At 35.1% G+C, this 19,122-nt stretch overlaps 1 protein-coding gene across 5 annotated transcripts in view; it reads left to right on the top strand.

Moving 5' to 3' along the window:
* The window catches only part of STAG1 (stromal antigen 1), a 387,806-nt gene that overhangs the window by 347,702 nt on the left and 20,982 nt on the right, over positions 1–19,122 (top strand). For all 5 annotated transcript variants that reach the window (XM_045856709.1, XM_045856706.1, XM_045856708.1 and 2 more), the window contains 6 exons: positions 3,991–4,083; positions 6,314–6,488; positions 8,452–8,591; positions 13,760–13,861; positions 16,847–16,995; positions 17,566–17,694. In XM_045856709.1, the coding sequence (XP_045712665.1) occupies positions 3,991–4,083; positions 6,314–6,488; positions 8,452–8,591; positions 13,760–13,861; positions 16,847–16,995; positions 17,566–17,694 (788 nt within the window). The remainder of the gene's footprint in view (positions 1–3,990; positions 4,084–6,313; positions 6,489–8,451; positions 8,592–13,759; positions 13,862–16,846; positions 16,996–17,565; positions 17,695–19,122) is intronic.

Raw genomic sequence — 19,122 nt, 5'->3', positions numbered from 1 at the left:
TCTAATGATTAGCATGTTGTTGTTTTCTTATATAGAATATTGAAATTTAAATTTTTTTAAAGATTTTATTTATTTGTTTATTTATTTATTTTTAGAGATGGAAGGGAGGGAGGGAGGGGGGGGGAGAGAGAGAGAGAGAGAGAGAGAGAGAAACATACATCAGTGTTCAGTTGCTGGGGGCCATGGCCTGCAACCCAGGCATGTGCCCTGACTGGGAATCGAACCTGCAATGCTTTGGTTCAAAGCCCGCGCTCAATCCACTGAGCTACGCCAGCCAGGGATTAGCATGTTTATATGCAAGACTAAATAGAAGCTATTAACCAAGAGGCCATGATAATTAAGATGATTTGAACAAATGGAGTCAGAGAGGCTGAGCATTTCATTCTGTTACATAAGTTCTTTCTCAGCCATCTTTTTTTTTTTTAATTTTTAAAAAATAAGTATTTATTTTTAGAGAGAGGGGAAGGGAGAGAGAGAGGGAGAGAAAAATCAGTGTGTGATTGCCTCTTACGCACCGTGTACTGGGGACCTGGCCTGCAACCCAGGCACATACCCAGGGAATCGAACCAGCAACCCTTTGGTTTGCAGGCTGGCGCTCAGTCTGCTGAGACACACCAGCCAGTGTTCATCCATCTTCATCTTTTAAATGTTGTTCATTTCTCTACTTATTCTCTTTAAATAATTGTATCTATTTCCATCACTTATGTTGCCATCTAAATGCTGAGAACCCCCAGATCTCTATTCTTGCTCATGAACTTTGAAGTTATATATTCGGCTGCCTACTTGACATCTGCAATTGGAGATGTTACAGGGGTCTCTGATTATTATCTCTAAAATTCAGCTATTACCTTAGCATTTATTTCTGTGTTAATCCATCTAGTGAGCAACTAACTAAAAATTATGGTGTAATCATCAACAGCCCCTGTTCTTACCAGTTCCTAAATTCTGTCCGTTCTTTTGCTTAAATTTCTTTTCAATCTGTTGTTAATATAAGAAACATCCAAAACTGTAGAGAATTTTTTAGTTTATTTGAGCCAAACTGATGACATATGCCAGGAAGCAAGATGTCCAGTACTGTGGGGGGCACTTTTATGCATTTGAAATTAAAGAAGGAACGTAAGGAAAATTACATGAAGGTACGCAAAAGCAAGATAGGGATTGGATTGCAAATTAGATAAGATTGTGTCTGCTCTCTTGAGGGTAGAAATGATGCAGGCATTCTAGTGGTCAGGGGAGCCAAAGGTCTGCAACCCACTATGGGTTCTTGGCTTCACACAGGAAAGAATCAAAAACAAGCCAGCATAGAGTTTAAAGTGGAAAAGAGTTTATTAGTGAACGATTGGGACAAAGAGAAGGTTACTCCTTAGGCAGAGCAGCCTCTCCCTAGTAAAGTTTACTTCTTTTATTGAGACTTATTTAATGGCGGGCACGGGTAGCGCATTCAGTAAGGGGGAGGAATATTCAGGGTTTCTCTGGGAAAGGGTGGAGACTTCTTGGAAGAGCACTGTTAGCCATTTTGTGTGTTTCTTTGGGTTTTCTGTTTCTGATCATGGCAGTGCCAGGTATGTTATTTAGTATGATAATGTATTACAGTGGGCATATAATGAGGCGAAGGGTTACCACAAGGTGAAATTAGTCACCATGTTGAATCAAGCTGGTCTGCTGGTTCTAAGCCATAAATGCATTGGGAGTCTTACTATATCCATCGTAGTACTTGTAGTCCTTATTGGTTATAGCTGCTTTACAACATAACCTATTTCAGTCACACTTTAGAAGTGGGGGTCTGAGAGTATGGTCATGTATTAGAAGGAGGGGTCTGAAGAGAGGCATTTCAAAGATATGTTAACCTAGATGCACAGAAACAATGAACAGGGCTTGCTTAAAGCAAAGATTAACCTTTTACTAAAGAAGTTATATGCCAAGGGCATGACTACCCATCATGACCTGCCCAGTTAGGAATTTACGATTAGATCACCCTGTAAGGTTACTTTCCATAGAACCTGTTTTTTCTTCCACACTATTTGCATCTTTGCTGCCAACATTTTATTTCCAGGCCCTCATTCTAGATTATGCCTATGGCCTTTGTTAATATGTAAGGAAATGCAGAATAATGATTAAGAACAGATATTAGAGTCAGAGTAATCCTAGGTTCCAAGTCTTAATCACTTAGAATCTTTGGGTGCTAATAACTTAAGATTTCTCATCTGTAATATAGGAATAGTACCACTTAATTCATAGAGTGATGGTGAGATTTAAATTTATGGCCATTAGAATACAGTAGTACTTGGTACATAATAAGCCCTCAACAGATTATATCTATTAACTTGCCTCTGTATTCCACATTATTCTCGTGTTTTGCTTAGATGATTTTTTACACAAAATTTTAGCACTCTAATAAAATTCCTTTTGCAGTAGTGCTTCACTGCCATCAGACTAATATCCAAATGATTTAACATGGTATTTTTAATGGTCTTTCATTTAAATGGAAATAGATCCTGTTTTCTTCTTCAGTTTTCTCTCTTGCTACTTGACTCCCTATTTATGCCCCAGCTACAATAAATTAAGTCTCTCAAAAGCACCTCCAAGCTTTTGAACATTCTGTACCCTCTGGAACACTTTTCTATAGCTAGATAATTTTTAGTAGTTGTTCAAAACTCGACTTACATGTTATCTTCTTTGTGAACTACCTGTGACTACTTTTGACTCAGGGTTTCCAACATAGCACTCTTTATATTCTAATTCAGCTGCCTGTTTCTTTGTTCATTATAAATTTCATCTAATGCATTGTGTATCTTTTAAATTAAAGAAGATGGAGGAATGTTGAGGTTGGTTATTGGATATTCATCTACAAGGAATATTCAAGGATTGCAAGGCAGTGTTTTTTTTTAGTACTTTGCACAAGATGAGCTATTCCTTCTTCCAAATACTGCAGTCACGTTAGCAAAAGGAAACATGTATGTACTTTTTAAAGTATCATTATTTAGGACATAAAGGTCCAAGAAAGGATTTAGTACTGTCATCTGTATAAAAGACTAGCTGAAGGAATTTTAGTTTAATAGAATACTTTTTAAAAGTGATTTCTATATGTGTCTTTGCTCATTTACTCATTACTATTTTAAATATCAATACAATACTGAATTATCTGCGTGCGTCTTGTTCATTAGTAAGTGAGAAGAATATGAGATGTGATAGGAGACAGCCCTGGTTTCAAACTCTGGCTAATAATGACTACTCCTGATCGATGTAAATATTAAATTATATGGCACTGAACCCTCAAACCAATGCCTGACATATTATAGGTACTTGAAAATTTTAGATTTCTTTGTATACTTTTCAAAATTTTCCTATCGCATATTATATGGCCATCTACTTAAATCCTGTTCACCCATCCAATCTTAAATTAAAGCCCATCCTCCTATGAAGGTCCCTCCAGCTCATCTCTCTCTCTGCTGTAGTTAGAGTTAATATGAAAAAAAATTTGAACACTTGCTCTCTAATTAGTCAGACGTCCTGCTAGGATGTTAATTCTGAGGATATGGGCACTGTCTTAAAGTTACCTGTCTTCTCTTAACATTCTGCAGAATGCTGAGAATAGTAGAAACTCACTACAGATTTGTTGCTTAATTGATTTTTTCAGTGTGCTGCTGTGCCTCCCTCACCTTACAACCTACCAGCTAATATGTGTTGTGGGAATGACTAACAATTTTAATACCAGCCTACATAAACCATATTTATAAAGGAAAATTTGTTGGAGAAAATGATACTGAGCATTCCATAACTAAATAGAACTGTTTGGGATTATCAATTTTGTTGCCCCTTCCATTAGGAAAACTAGTAAATAACAATATGGTTTCGTTCCCAACAATACATTTGGTTTTATGAATTTCCTTGACATTAAGCCAATTTGGCTCTTTTCCATTTATTATTTATTCTGGATTAGTTTTCTAGGATACTGTAATTCATGCTTGCAAATTTAAATGTGTCTTACAGGAGGATTTGTTGGTATTGAGGAAAACAGTGAAATCCTTTTTGGCTGTTTGCCAACAGTGCCTATCTAATGTTAATACTCCAGTGAAGGAACAGGTAAGAAATTATTAGTTAAGATCTCTCAATAAAAATAATTCAGATGCATTGAAGAACATGTAAGAAGGTACAGTGTTTTCTATTGTAGTTCTTAGCATACAAGTTATTCCCTAATGTTAATGGGACTTGGGACAAGAATATAGATACCTGAATATTTAAGTTATAAAGCAAGCTAATAAACCTGTTACATGTCTTTTTTACCTTGACAAGTGTGCTGACATAATGATCTGGAAGGCTGGGTTCAACTTAGAACTTTTGACTCCTAAGAATTCTGTACCAGAACTTGGGCATCTGGCCTATGAGCTGTCCATTTTTCATCTCACCTTCAGCCATTTTCCACACTAGGAAGAACTTTTCACACATGTATGTGAACATTTTAGCCCACATGTCCAAACTCTTATCAGCATCACTGCTGCCTCCCCCCCCCCCCGGAACATCTCCTTCTTGACCACCTGGGACCTAGGAGTATGCACCACACTGGGGATGTATGCACACAGGCTCTGGCAGCAGAATCAGGTCTTTTAAGGCAAGGAGCCCCTGAGTCCTTGTACCTGGACAGTGGTATAGAAGTAAGGGTGCAGGTGGGCATACACCATTGGTCCAACAGAGTCCTTTCCCTTGGGAAGGGGTGTAGCCCAAAAAGGGTCAAAGTAGGGCCCAAGGCAATACCATTTTCTTTTCTTTTTAAAAAAATATTTTATTTATTTATTTTTAGAGACTGGAAGGGAGGGAGAAAGAGAAAGAGAGAAACATCAATGTGTGGTTGCCTCTCATGTGGCCCCCACTGGGGACCTGGCCCGCAACCCAGGCATGTGCCCTGACTGGGAATCGAACCTGCGATGCTTTGGTTCACAGCCCGTGCTCAATCCGTTGAGCTATGCCAGCCTGGGCGGCAATACCATTTTCATTAAGTGAATTTGTCAACTAATTTACTTTTTTTGTTGTTAGGAAGTTTAATATAAAATAGAATGGACCTTTTACATGCTGTTTTTTATTATGATGACGGGCTGGAAAAAGAGTATTAGTCTAGCATGGGTGTCCAACATTTTGGCATCGCTGGGCCACACTACAAAAAGAAGAGTTGTCTTGGGCTACACATTAAATACACAAACACTAATGAAAACAAAAAAATCTTACAATGCTTTAAGTAAATTTACAATTTTGTGTTAGACCACATTCATAGCCATACTGGGCCACATGCAACCCATGGGCCACAGGTTGGGCACCCCTGGAAAGTGTACAGTAGTACTTATCCTTTGCAGTCTATTACAGAATAGGTTATATGGGTGTCTTATTTATCAACTTATCAGCATCTAACTTAAAATGAGAAAAGAGATGCTCTTACCTAAATCTTGTTCTCTTAATCTTTGGAACACCACAGGCTATCTAAAATTATCAAGCTTTGGACATTTAAACCAAAAACTCATTATTTTGGTATCATCACTATTTGATGATATCTGAAACTATAGCCTTGATTTTTTTTTTTAAATTTCTCCTAGATTCTGTTTATGCTCCACTTTTAAGTGTCTCTTTCTAAATATCCTTATGTATGTTATGGTTGTGCAGTCAGTCTGATTCTTGCTGGAGGTAGGTAGCAAAGTGCATGGCAGTCTCCAAATGTATGCCAAAATTGTGTTTTCCCGTAGAAATCAATTTTTGAAGGGGGATGAGTGGATTGTTTTGAAATATCACAGCCCTCAATAACCAACAAAATCTTTCACATAACAATAAACTGATGACAGGTTTATTTCATGCCATTCATTAAATAGGACAAATTTGGCAACATAACTAAAAGAAGAATCCAAAATATAGTACATTACAGATTTATAGTACTGCATTATAATTTATGGAACTATAAGATTTATGCTTAGTATTTGATTAATCATTATGTGATTGATTTCTAACCTCTGTCATGTATTATTATATCAATTTCGTATTTCCAGAGTCAAGTTTAACTCATTGTATCTTAAGTCAAAATCTCTTAATCAGCTGTTTGAATTAATATAGACAAATAAAATAAATAGATTATATTGGGGGGAGAGGAATTTTAAATGTGACTAATGTTTAATTTTATTAAGTTTGGAAATTTAAAACTCAATAGTTATAATTTGAATACCCAAAGTTTCTATTATGGTACTATTATTGAACTATATTTAATTTAGCATGTTTTCATTAACATTGATTTGTAGTTGAAGCAATATTTTACTGATTAATTTTCTTTGTATTCCAGGCTTTCATGTTACTCTGTGACCTTTTGATGATTTTTAGCCACCAATTAATGACAGGTGGCAGGGAGGGCCTTCAGCCTTTGGTGTTTAATCCAGATACTGGACTCCAATCTGAACTCCTCAGTTTTGTGATGGATCATGTTTTCATTGACCAAGATGAGGAGAACCAGAGCATGGGTATTTGTAGCTATCATCTTGTCAATATTGATCTTGTTTTATTGGCCCCAAAAAGATATGAGAAAAAATTTGAACTCAATCCTAAAAATTACTAGAAGTTCTCTTTTTAAAAAACCTGTTAATACACTTGTGTGATTTAGAAACAAACAAACAAAAATAACAGTGCACAGTGTAGTCTCCTTCCCTTGCTGTAATGAATAATGATACACATTTTTCATTTCACACATGTGCAAAATGTACATGTGAGATAGATGTTGTTTCTGATTGAGCTGAATCCAGGTTCAGTTTTTCTGAAGGAAAGCAATCTGAGTTACTGTTCCTGAGTGGTCATCATATATTACTTAAATTAACAAAATATAACTGTTAGGTAATAAGTGCTGAAAGGCATCAAACCTCACCAGTCAAAATTATGCCAAGTTTACAAATGATAATTAGCAAAATTAGACTAAATATAAATAATCACAAATAAGTTATAGGTTATTTGTGAAATATATGAATTAAGTTTTCTAAAATAAAATCTGTGGCATATCTGATCCACAGATCTATTTGGTACTATTAGAATGTTCTTTAACACAAAATCTTAGAAAATACTAGACTATGCAACAAAGTATCTTCATTTAGAGTCCATATTAATCTCAAAATATAAAGTTTATCTGCTACTTAAGCAAAAAGATTTCCAAGTTCTTTCTTTTAAAAAAAAAAGTTTTATTTATCTATTTTCAGAGAGAGGGGAAGGGAGGGAGAAATAGAGGGAAAGAAACATCAATGTGCCAGAGAAACATCCATCAGGATGCCCTCAATCTCAGGATGTACCCTGGCTGGGAATCAAACCAGAGACCTTTTGCTTTGCAAGATGATGCTCAGCCCACTGAGACACATCAGTCAGGGCAAAGATTTCCTGCTTCTCAAACTATTGATGCTTCACAGCAGGACCAGTTTAGTCAAAAGAGGGAAAAAAAGAAGTTGAGAATAAGTTTGTTTTGGTTTTCTTTTTTATGAATCTGAAGATGGGAAGAGAGAACACTGTCTCCAAATAAGGGCAGGCCAAGACATAAGAGCCCTGACTGTTATGGCTCAGTGGATTGAGTGCTGGCCTGCAAACCAAAGGGTTGCTGGTTCGATGCCCAGGCACAGTACCTGCCTGAGTTCTGGGCCAGGTCCCCAAAAAGGGGCATGTAAGAGGCAGCCACACATTGATGTTTCTCTCTCTTTCTCCTTCCCTTCCTCTTCCTCTAAAAAGAAATAAATTAAATCTTTTTTTAAAAAAATACATGAGAGGGTCAGTACAGAGCCTGAAATAAATGTGGTAAATGTTATCATCTGGAGCCTTGTGGAGAAAGTTTTCCTAGAACTAGGAATAGACAAACCAGTAGGGCCTAAGAATTCAAAAAATGAGGAATAAGCCCTACTTGTTCTGGAAGTATTTGATAGTTGGTTTTATTTCTTTTTAATGTATATGTATATAATATGGTTTGCAAAATCTATTTTATTTCTCAGCTGACGTTACCATGTTTAAGAAAAGCATTGAAAACTAAGTCCCCCATATGTTTCTATTACTCCCCATGTATTTTTCTAAAAGAAAATTTCCTTTGGTATAAAAATTTTCAGAAGTTTTTTCTCCATGGAAATATATTAGCACATAAGGATGTTGAAATAAGATGGCATTAATAATATAAATAAACAACAGTAATATTAGAAAAATAATCTTTTTATATATGGTCTGCTTATCTTAGTCTTTGCTGTGAGAGTCTTCTAGAAGATAGGAACCTTAGTGCCTATCAGGTATTTGATAAATGTGTTACTAAGTATAAGCACCCTAAAGTAATCAGCATAGTTAACATTTTTATGCCACCTGGAACAGAATTGTGCCTTTTTGTAAATGTATAAACTGGTTTTGTATTATACATATTTTCTACATTGTTTTACCTTGGATAAAGTTCATAATCAGTTTATCTGTGTTTAGAGGGTGATGAAGAAGACGAAGCAAATAAAATTGAGGCCTTACATAAAAGAAGGAATCTACTTGCTGCCTTCAGCAAGCTTATCATTTATGATATTGTTGACATGCATGCAGCTGCAGACATCTTTAAACACTACATGAAGGTATTTTTTTTATACTCATTTTTCTTCTTTCATCTAATTGGCAGAGAAATTTATAATTACAAATGAAAGAAAGGATTGTGACAAGCTAAAATTCACTGCTTTTATATATGTTATTGATGGTGTTATGATATATTTAAAGTTTCTGTTTTTTATATGAGCCTCTTATCTACACCATTATATCAATTCTGTAAGGTATGAGTTCTTCATATTTATATGAAAGTTTTTTAATTTTCATAAGGCCATGTATTCTCTTTATTTAGAAAGTCAGAAGTAGAAGTAAGCTGTAGAAGAAATGGGCTAAGTATGCCAACTGTGTACCATGTTGCCTTCCAGGAGCTAAAGTTACAAAGATTTTCTTTTTTTTTTTTTTTAAGATTTTATTTATTTATTTTTAGAGAGGGAATGGAGGGAGAGAGAGAGATAAACATCAATGTGTGGTTGCTGGGGGCCGTGGCCTGCAACCCAGGCATGTACCCTGACTGGGAATCGAACCTGCGATACTTTGGTTCGCAGCCCGCGCTCAATCCACTGAGCTATACCAGCCAGGGCTAAAGATTTTCTTTAAATTTCTGCTCTAATTCCAATCTAAAGCTGCAAGGAATCAAATAATTAAATAAGTGCATTTTCCAGTACAGTAAAGGTATGTGTACAGGTTCCTGGAAATATTTAAAACAGATTCCTAACTCCTAAGAAATGTGAAGGTTAATGAAACTGCTCAGATATGACTTCTGAACTAAGTCTGAGACAAGAAGCATAAATTAGTCAAACAAGGAAGTAGTGGGAGGGCTTGTAGGCCAATTGAACTTCATGAACATCACAAAGGAATATGAATAGTTTGGGGGAAATGCAAGTAATTTGATACAGCAACATAGATTGCTTCTGTAAACAGAACCAGAGATAAGATTTAAAGAAAGTAACAAATTAGACCTAATATGCTGTATGGGAAGTTTTGATTTTTCTTCCTAAGAGAGGTAGAGATGTTGAAGTATTTTAATCCCTTCTTCACATGACAGGATTTTGGTAGGTACTTACCTTCCTGACCGCTCCTCTTTCCAAAAGCTCCATTTTGTTCCTGACTCCCTAAAAAAAAAGTGCTAAAATATCTCTGTAATATAGCCTGATATGCACAGATAAGAGATAACTCTTTTTTTGTCTTATTCTCATGTCAGAGACAGTTTTATATTTCTCATGTTAAGAATACCGTGTGCTACTGATCCACTTGTGTCTTTGTCCATGTTTAGGTGTAATCCAATCCTAATTATGACGTAGTAACTAATTTATCATACTTGCCATCAACTGCAATGTGATGAGCACTGTGCTAGTAGCCAGTGGTTTAATTGGCATGAATTCTGCACTAAGGAGCTTATAGATTAATAGAGAAACTTAAATGTAAACCTAATAAAATAATGAATGGCTGCTTATGTTTTTTGTGACATTTATATTTGAGACACTGCTCTAAGACTTTTACATACACTCAGATCTCAGGTGTCAAGCAAAACTTTGATTCTTAACCCAACAACCCCTTCATGCTGCTGATACCTGTATGATCAGATACACACGTCTGTCAGGCAACAAAGAAGATTGGTTTTCAAACAAATAACTTCTCCAACAGCCTTCCAGAATGAAGTTTGAGAACCAAGGTTCCACTGTATTTTTGTTAATTACAGGAACCCTGTGAAGAAGAAAATCATATCATTTTGCAATAAGGAAATTAAAGCTCAGATAGGTCACACAAATATTAAAGTAGCAAAAATAGGGGTTTCATTTTTTAAATATATTTTACTGATTATGCTATTATAGTTATCCCATTTCTTTCTCCCCTTTGTTCCCTTCTACCCACCTCCCACCAGCACTCCCCCACATTAGTTCATGTCCATGGGTTGTACATACAATTTCTTTTGCTTCTCCATTTCTCATACTATTCTTAACCACCCCCTGTCTATTTTGTACCTACCATTTATGCCTCTTAATCCCTCTATCTTTTCCCCCATCCTCCCCCTACCTGCTGATAACCCTCCATGTGATATCTATTTCTGTGAATCTGTTCTTGTTCTAGTTGTTTACTTAGTTTGTTTTTGTCTTTGTTTTTGTTTTCGTTTTTGTTTTTTTTTTAGGTTCCGTTGCTGATAGTTATGAGTTTATTGTCATTTTACTGTTCGTAGTTTTCATCTTCTTCTTTTCCTTAGATAAGTCCCTTTAACATTTCATATAATAAGGACTTGTGATGATGACTCCTTTAACTTGACCTTATCAGGGAAGCACTTTATCTGCCTTTCCATTCTAAATGAGAGCTTTGCTGAATGGAGTAATCTTAGATGTAATCTTGGAGTAAGCCTTTCATGATTTCAAATACTTCTTTCCAGTCCCTTCTTGCCTGCAAAGTTTCTTTTGATAAATCAATTGAGAGTCTTATGTGAACTTTTTAGGTAACTGTCTCCTTTTCTCTTGCTGCATTTAAGATTCTCTCCTCTTTAATCTTGGGTAATGTAATTATGATTTGCCTTGGTGTGTGCTTCCTCAGGTCCAACTTCTTTGAAACTCTCTGAGCTTCCTAGATTTCTTGGAAGCCTATTTCCTTTGCCAGATTAGGGAAGTTCTCATTCATTATGTATTCAAATAAGTGTTCCATTTCTTGTTCTTCCTCCTCTCCTGCTGGCACTCCTATGATTTTGACATTGGAATGTTTAAAGTTGTCCCGGAGGTTCCTAAGCCTCTCCGCATTTCTTTGAATTCTTGTTTCTTCATTCTGTTCTAGTTGAATGTTTATTTCTTCCTTCTCCAAAACATTGATCTGAATCCCAGTTTCCTTACATTTTCCTTTATTTCATTTTGCATAGCCTTCACTTCTTCCTATATTTTGCAACCATACTCATCCATTTCTATGAGCATCCTCATTACCAGTGTTTTGAACTCTGCATCTGATAGGTTGGCTATCTCTTCATCGCTTAGTTGTATTTTTTTCCGGAGCTTTGATCTATTCTTTCTTTTGGGCCAAATATTTTTGTCTTGGCGCACCTGTTATATATTTAGGGCAGAGCCTTAGGTAATTGCCAGGGCAAGGCAACCAGGTCTTTGTGTTGTGGCGCTGTTTGTGGGGGAGGGGTCCAAGAGGGAACAATGCTGCTTGCTCAGCTCTCGGTGGTCTTTCAGTCACTTCCTCCCCTACCCACAAGCAAATTGAGCCCTTCTGGTGCTGATTCCTGGGTGGGTGGGTGGGTGGTTTCGTGTACATTCTAGGACCCTGTGGGTCTCTCCAACCAATGCCCCTGTGAGGCTGGGAGTTTCTCCCATCACCACAACCTCCACAGATTTTTTCTGTCAGAGGTTTTGAGGCTTTACTTCCCACACCGGAACCCTGAGTTGCATGGTCTGTCTCTCTCCCCAGTTTTTCCTCCCTGTTTATCTGCACACAAATGTGGGACTGCCCGTTCCACCAGCTGCTGCCTCACCTGCCCTGGTCCACCAACTGCCACCTTGCTGCTAGTCCTCCCCACCCTGGTTGCTCATCTCCCCTTCTACCTGTCTGGACGAATGTTTCTTCTTTAACTCTTTGGTTGTTGGTCTATCATACAGTTCAATTTTCTGGAAGTTTTGGTTATTTTTTTATTCTTAAATTTGTTGCTGTCCTTGTTTTTGTTGTGTGAAGAGGGAAAAGTGTATCTTGGGATTTGATTTTAGGCTTGTCTAGGTGTAAGGCTTAGCTCTTTCTATAAAACTTCAGCATAATTATTGTACTGACATGTACAAATAATAAAGCAAGCACAGGATATAGAGAAAAACTTAAGCAAGAAGAACCAGAGAAGGCTTCCTAAACTAATATCTAAACAGGGTTTGGATTGGTGAATATGAGTTTATCATGGTTTATCCTTCTGAACCTTTAACAATACTGCACTGGTGTCAAGATGTGAGTCTCTTTCAAAACTTTTATCATCCTTACAAATTTTTACATACCTCTGATCATTATAGGCTGTAATCTTTTTATGAGTATTCTAATAGCTAGCTATTTGCTACCCTTTGTCCTATAACACTGTCTTACTTATGTGTCTTTTTGCCCCACTTCCCTATGTGGTCATTACAAATCTGAATTTATTAGAGATCTGCTTTTTGAACCACTTCAGTATATTAATGTCTTTTTCTCTTTTTTCTACATTGAGGTTTTTAATTACACTGAAAGGATGATTCTTTTGAATTAATTTTCCTTCTTTGCAACTCATATCATGGAAGTATATCCTCCTTTTTGAAGATTATAAAAATACAGTTGGCTGGCTGATAATACACTTTTTCACATAAGTTTATAGGGTTGAGTTTCAGTTTGAAAATAACATCCAGATTTAATGGTTTCAAATAAAGATTTTCCTAATTATTTACTCCCGAGGAAAATATTTTAAATTCTGTATCAAAAAAACTGAATTATAAAGAAATTTATTAACTTTTTCTCAGTCACTATTAGAGAAGATGTAAATTGTTTTTACTGCTTATGTTAAAGTAGTAACATATAGGCACATTTAGGGTTGTGAGTACACAGAGTGGTAAATGAAAAGGTAAGTCTGCTGCCCTAATCTGCCCTTCCCCTTTATTTAGGCCCACTTTCTGGAGACAAGCAATTTTAACTATTTTGAGTTTAGTTCTTCAAGAAGTTTCTACCAGTCTTTTTCTTGATTTGTCACCTTTTAAATAAATAGTGTCTTTTGAGTCCATGTTATAAACAGTGAGGCATTCTCTTGACCCTATATGACTTCTTCCCCTCTTTGAATTACCAGTTTTTTAGTTCTATTATTATTAGTTATCTCATTATCTTAAATATCAAATGTATATTCCTTTAAGTTTAAACAAAATCTTTGAATTCTCACTGTGTTTAAGATGAAGAAGTTACTAATGTATTTTTTTCTGTAGTAATGTATTTTTTCACCAACCCATTCCTTTTTGTTTCATTTGAGAGAGTAACATCAATTTGTTGTTCCACTTATTTAAACATTCATTAGTTGATTCTTACATGTGCCCTGACGTGAGATCAAATCCACAACCTTGTTGTATTGGGACAATGCTTTAACCAACTGAGTAACCTGACCAGGGCTACCAACCCATTCTTTATCTCATGAAATTTCAATAATTTTTCTTCATAAAATTTCAATAATTTTAAAGGTACAATTTCTTGCTTTTCTTCACAGTATTACAATGACTATGGTGATATTATTAAGGAAACACTGAGTAAAACCAGGCAGATTGATAAAATTCAGTGTGCCAAGACCCTCATTCTCAGTTTACAACAGGTAAGAAATTTGAAAGGAAAGAGAAAAGTAGAATATATTAAGCACTTCCTTGTATTTAGTATATGTTAGATATCTTACCTCATTTAAATTAAATCATTATATAAATGTATTACCATGGATGCTTTCAGGTCCAAAGATGTGTTACACATCTTTTTTTTTGCAAGATAATCCAATAGTTCATATTTCAAGTAGATGAAATCCTAAGGTCATCTACTTTAGGACCAGATGAAATGCCAAATTGGATATTTAAAAAGAAAAATACAGAAACATGTCACATATATTGCAAAAATAGATTTCTAATAAATGTCCAGTAAATTAATATAGAGATTTGAGGGGTACATAGGTATGTGTGTATGTATTTAATCTATAATAAAGGTCTCATTTGATATCAGTGGAAAAAGGATTAGGCCTATTCATTAAATGGTGATGGGTCAATTGACTATATCTTTGGGCAATAGTTAGGTACCCAACATAACTATTATGTACCCAAAATAACTTCTAGGTGGCTTATATATAAATGTTAAAAATTGAAAGTTTGTAAGAAAAATAGGATATTTTTATATCCTAGAGTGGGGAAGTTCTTTCTCAAGAAAGAAGTCACAAAGTAAAAAATTGATGATATATATAAATTTAAATACATTAATCATCAACCAGCCCTGTGAACAAAGTTAACAAACAGATGATATTGGGGGGAAATATTTAGTAATGATTTTATTTATCTTTAGAGAGACAGGGAGGGAGGGAGAAAGGGAGGAAAACATTGATGTGTGAGAAATACATTGATCAGCTGCCTCTTGCATGCTCCCAGTCAGGGACTTGGCCTGCAGCCCAGGCATGTGCCCTGACCAGGAATTGAACAGGTGACTTTTCACTTTGCAGAATGACGCCCAGCCCACTAAGCCACACTAGTCAGGGCTGGGGGAAAGTATTTTTAATCATATATAACAAATCCTATATATCAGTAAAAATATGAAAAATTCCATAGGAAAGTGAGCAGGAGATATGAAAAGCCACTTTTCAGAAGAGGAAATTTTAAAAAACCAATAAACACATGAAAAGAGGCATAACTTCATTAATAATTAATGAAGTACAAATTAAAAGAGGAAGATATTTATTACTGCTCAACACATTGGCATGAATTAAAATGGTTGATAATACCTATGATTAAAAAGATGAAGAAAAAAGGTTCCTTATGAAATTGCTTTTGTCTTCTTGCAATATAATTTTGCAGTATATTTCATAATTGAAGATATATATATTAAACCAATGTTTTGCTTTTGTGTATCTACATGGATTTGTGCAAGCATGTACTATATATGTAAAAGATGTTTCATTGCAGCAATTTCTGTAATATTTGAAAAATTATGAATAGTCTCAATGTCCATTAACAGGAATGGTTAAATGAACTGAATCTCTGAAGTAGATAAAAGACTTTTAAGATAAAACATTAAATGAAAAGTATACGTACTATGTTGCCATTTATGTAAAAATAAAAACTTTGTATGTGAAATCTGTCATGTTTCTGAACCAGTCTAGAAAACTTCTAAACTTTACCGTTAATTACCTTTGGAAAAAGAATGTTATTTAGTTGGGGCTGGGGGAAAGAAAACTTCTACTTTGATGTTCTTTTTATTTTATATAATGAAATATATTCTTTGTATTCATTTTAAAGTTTAAGAATTGGTAAACAATCACCTGTTGATGAATTTTATTATGTCTAGAAAAACTGTTTTAGTCATGGCAGATCAGGCCAGGCCAGTCTGTTGCTGAATAAACCTAAAAAAATGGACAAAATTAATAGATGACAAGCTATTTCAGTGGAATGGTGTGATTAGAGTGAAGTGGGAGATTGGGAAGTGAAGAAAATACAAACAATACTTCTCAAGATCTTTGCCATGAAGAGAGTCAGAAAAAATAGGTTGTATGTATGGAGGTGGGGGGTGGGTAAAGTGGGGGGGCAATGGGGATAACTAATTGAACAATAATATATATATATTATATACTGAATTTATATATATATATACATACACACACACACACACACACACGAATATATATAAAAATTGGAGGCTGGCAGAGAAGATGGGTTAAGAAGTTAGGGCATGCATCTAGTAGAGTAGTTAATGATGCAGGATAGAAGAGTATGGACAGCAGCCAAATTGCTGAGTAGGTAAAAGGGAGTGATCTTTAGTACTCCAAGGTGGTTTTTTTTTTTCTTTCTATTTTGACACATATATATAACGTATATGTAATTTTTAAAAGCCCTCCACTCTGCTTAAGAACTTTTTTTGTTTATATTGTTACTGGGTGAGAAAAATTACAGCCCCATATATATTCAGTATGAATGGTTCTTTACACAGTGTTCTTGGTCTAAGATAGAAGTAAAAAACAAAGTTCTCAACCCAGTATTTTATACATTGCCATTCCTGTGAAAATGACAACAGAAGGAACATTTAGATGTTTATGAATACATAGTACATATCTATAAACATATTCCATTTTCCCAACCCCAAATGTATTTTTAAAAGCTTTTATTTATTTACTTTTAGAGAGAGGGGAAAAGAGTGAGAAAGAGGAGAGAAACATGCAAGAGATAGATTGGTTGCATCTTGCTCACCCCTAACAGGGGACACTTTGGTTCGCCAGTTCAGTTCGCAGTTAGGGTACAACCCTGGGTTGTGGGCCAGGTCCCCAGTAGGAGGTATGTGAGAGGCAACCACACATTGCGTGGGCAGGGGCGGGGGAGAAGTAAAAAAGAAATAAATTCCTGTTTGTATTTAATCACGTAAACATAAAAATGATCTCATGAAATTAGTAATAGATGACTTGGAGAAGGGGAACAGTGTGGCTACAGTTAAATGTAAGGAGGAAAAAATACATATTTTACCATATGCCTATTAAATATTTTATAATATTATTCTAACAATAAATAAATATTTCTTAGCTGTAGTTTTTTCTTCTCCTTCTTTTTTTGCTTCTTACTAGCTGTTTAATGAACTTGTTCAAGAGCAAGGTCCCAATCTAGATAGGACATCTGCCCACGTCAGTGGCATTAAAGAATTGGCACGTCGCTTTGCCCTAACATTTGGACTGGACCAAATCAAGACACGAGAAGCAGTTGCCACACTTCACAAGTGAGTGAGCTAAATATAAACACATTCTATTATAAAAAATCTGGTTTACTGGAATTTAAGTAAAATAACTATTATTTGACCCATTTTTTAAAAAAGAAAAATTATAGAATTTTTAAGTTATAAAAACTTTAGAGATTTTCATCTCACCATTCTCAATAGGAGACCATTTTTAATTTGAAAAAACAAACTGTCCATTTTTCATCTTATGAGGTATAGAAAGTAAAGTTTAGCAAAGTATTCTTATCTGGCCTATCAGTGAGAAAATGTTGCAGGAACCTGGCAGTACTGATTTGGTAAACCTCAATTCAAAACTGAAAACTGAATGACAGAAGACTTTACAAAAACTCACAGAGCTGCAATTACTTTTCACAACTTACAGTTTTCTACTGTAAAAAGTGAAAGTAAATATTAGTATGCAATACATCATGCAGTTAACATTGTTTAACCATTTGATTTTGCTACTTTTAATGATGGTTTTGCTGCCTTCCCAACTGTTTTTGAAATTCTAACCCATTGAGAGAACTATGCTAGCTATCTGAAAAAATAAAGTGATATTTTCTTATACTTCAGGGATGGCATAGAATTTGCCTTTAAATACCAAAATCAGAAAGGACAAGAATATCCACCTCCCAATCTGGCTTTCCTGGAAGTACTAAGTGAATTTTCTTCTAAACTTCTTCGACAGGACAAAAAGACAGTGTAAGTTGCACATTGCAGAAGTGGCTTTTGTCATGATACTATTGTAATTTTACATATTTAATATTTTTACTTGTTTTATGAAGATTGATATTTTTGTGTTTTCTATTTTTTATAATAACAAATAATTTGCTGTTTTCAAAAGAAAATGTTGACAAGATAAGTTTTATTTAAAAGTGGAAAACTTAAGAGTAATTCTGTTATGGATCTCAAATTTTACAAATTGATAGGAAGATGAATCATTATTGCTAAATGAACAGGAATTTGGATTGACAGTTAAAACTTTTCAAAATATAAGTGATAGTTCTAAGGAAAGATTTGGTCAAAAAATAGTAAGCGTCTAGTACTTTTCCATAGCTGTTCTAATATGGCCAGGCAGTGAACAATACAGAGTCTGCCCTCAGAAAGCTTATGGTCTAATGCAGGGAGACATAACATTAAATGTACAAACAAGAGTTTCAGGAACTGAAATAGAATAATATGATATAGAATGAGTGGTGTTGGGTATTGGTGGGGATGGAGTGGTTTGAGAACTTTTTTTATTTAGGTGTTTTACAGGTATACATTTCCTTCAGACTACTACTTTAGCTGCATCTTGTAAGTTTTGGTTATCTTGCATTTGTTTTCATTTATCTCAAAGTATTTTCCCATTTCCCTTGTGATTTCTTTAATCTGTCAGTTATTCAAGAGTATTTTATTTAATTTCCACATATTTGTGAATTTCCAAATTTTCCATTATTGATTTCTAATTTCATTCCACTGTGTTTTATAATACAGTTGACTCTTGGTATTGTGCCTTCTGTGGGTTTATACAAATGTACAACACATATATCCATCTTTATGGTATCATAGAGTGTTTTACTTCCCTAAAAATCATCTGTGTTCTGCCTAATTCATCCTTCCTCATCTCCCCTCAACCCCTGGCAGCCACTGATTGTTTAGTTTCCATGGTTTTACCTTTTTTTAGAATGTCATATACTTAGAATCATATAGGATGTAACATTTGCGCATCAGCATTTTTCATTTAGTACTGTGCATTTTAAGTTATTCTTATCTTTTCATAGCTTGCTAGTTCATTTCTTCTAAGCATTGAATAATATTCCATTGTCTGGATGTGCCATAGTTTTGTTTATTGAGCCCCTTACTGAAGGATTATCTTGGTTGCTTTCTAGTTTTGGCAGTATGACTAAACCTGCATCAAGTTTTTATAAGAGCATAAGTTTTCCACTCCTTTGGGTAAATACCAAGGAGTGCAATTGCTGGGTGGCATTGGTAGAGTATGTTTGATTTTGAAAGAAACCACAAAACTGTCTTCCGAAGTGGATGTATGCATTTGGTATTAGTGTTCTGGATTCTGGTCATTCTAATAGGTATTGCATTAAGTATCTCATTGTTTTAATTTGCATTTCCCTGATGACATGATATAAAGCA

The sequence above is a fragment of the Phyllostomus hastatus genome, unplaced genomic scaffold (genome assembly GCF_019186645.2).
Source record: "Phyllostomus hastatus isolate PE091 unplaced genomic scaffold, TTU_PhHast_1.1 phas_scaffold_129, whole genome shotgun sequence".
NCBI lineage: Eukaryota > Metazoa > Chordata > Mammalia > Chiroptera > Phyllostomidae > Phyllostomus > Phyllostomus hastatus.
Note: the sequence above shows the minus strand (reverse complement) of the source record. Positions and strands in the feature narration are given on the sequence as shown.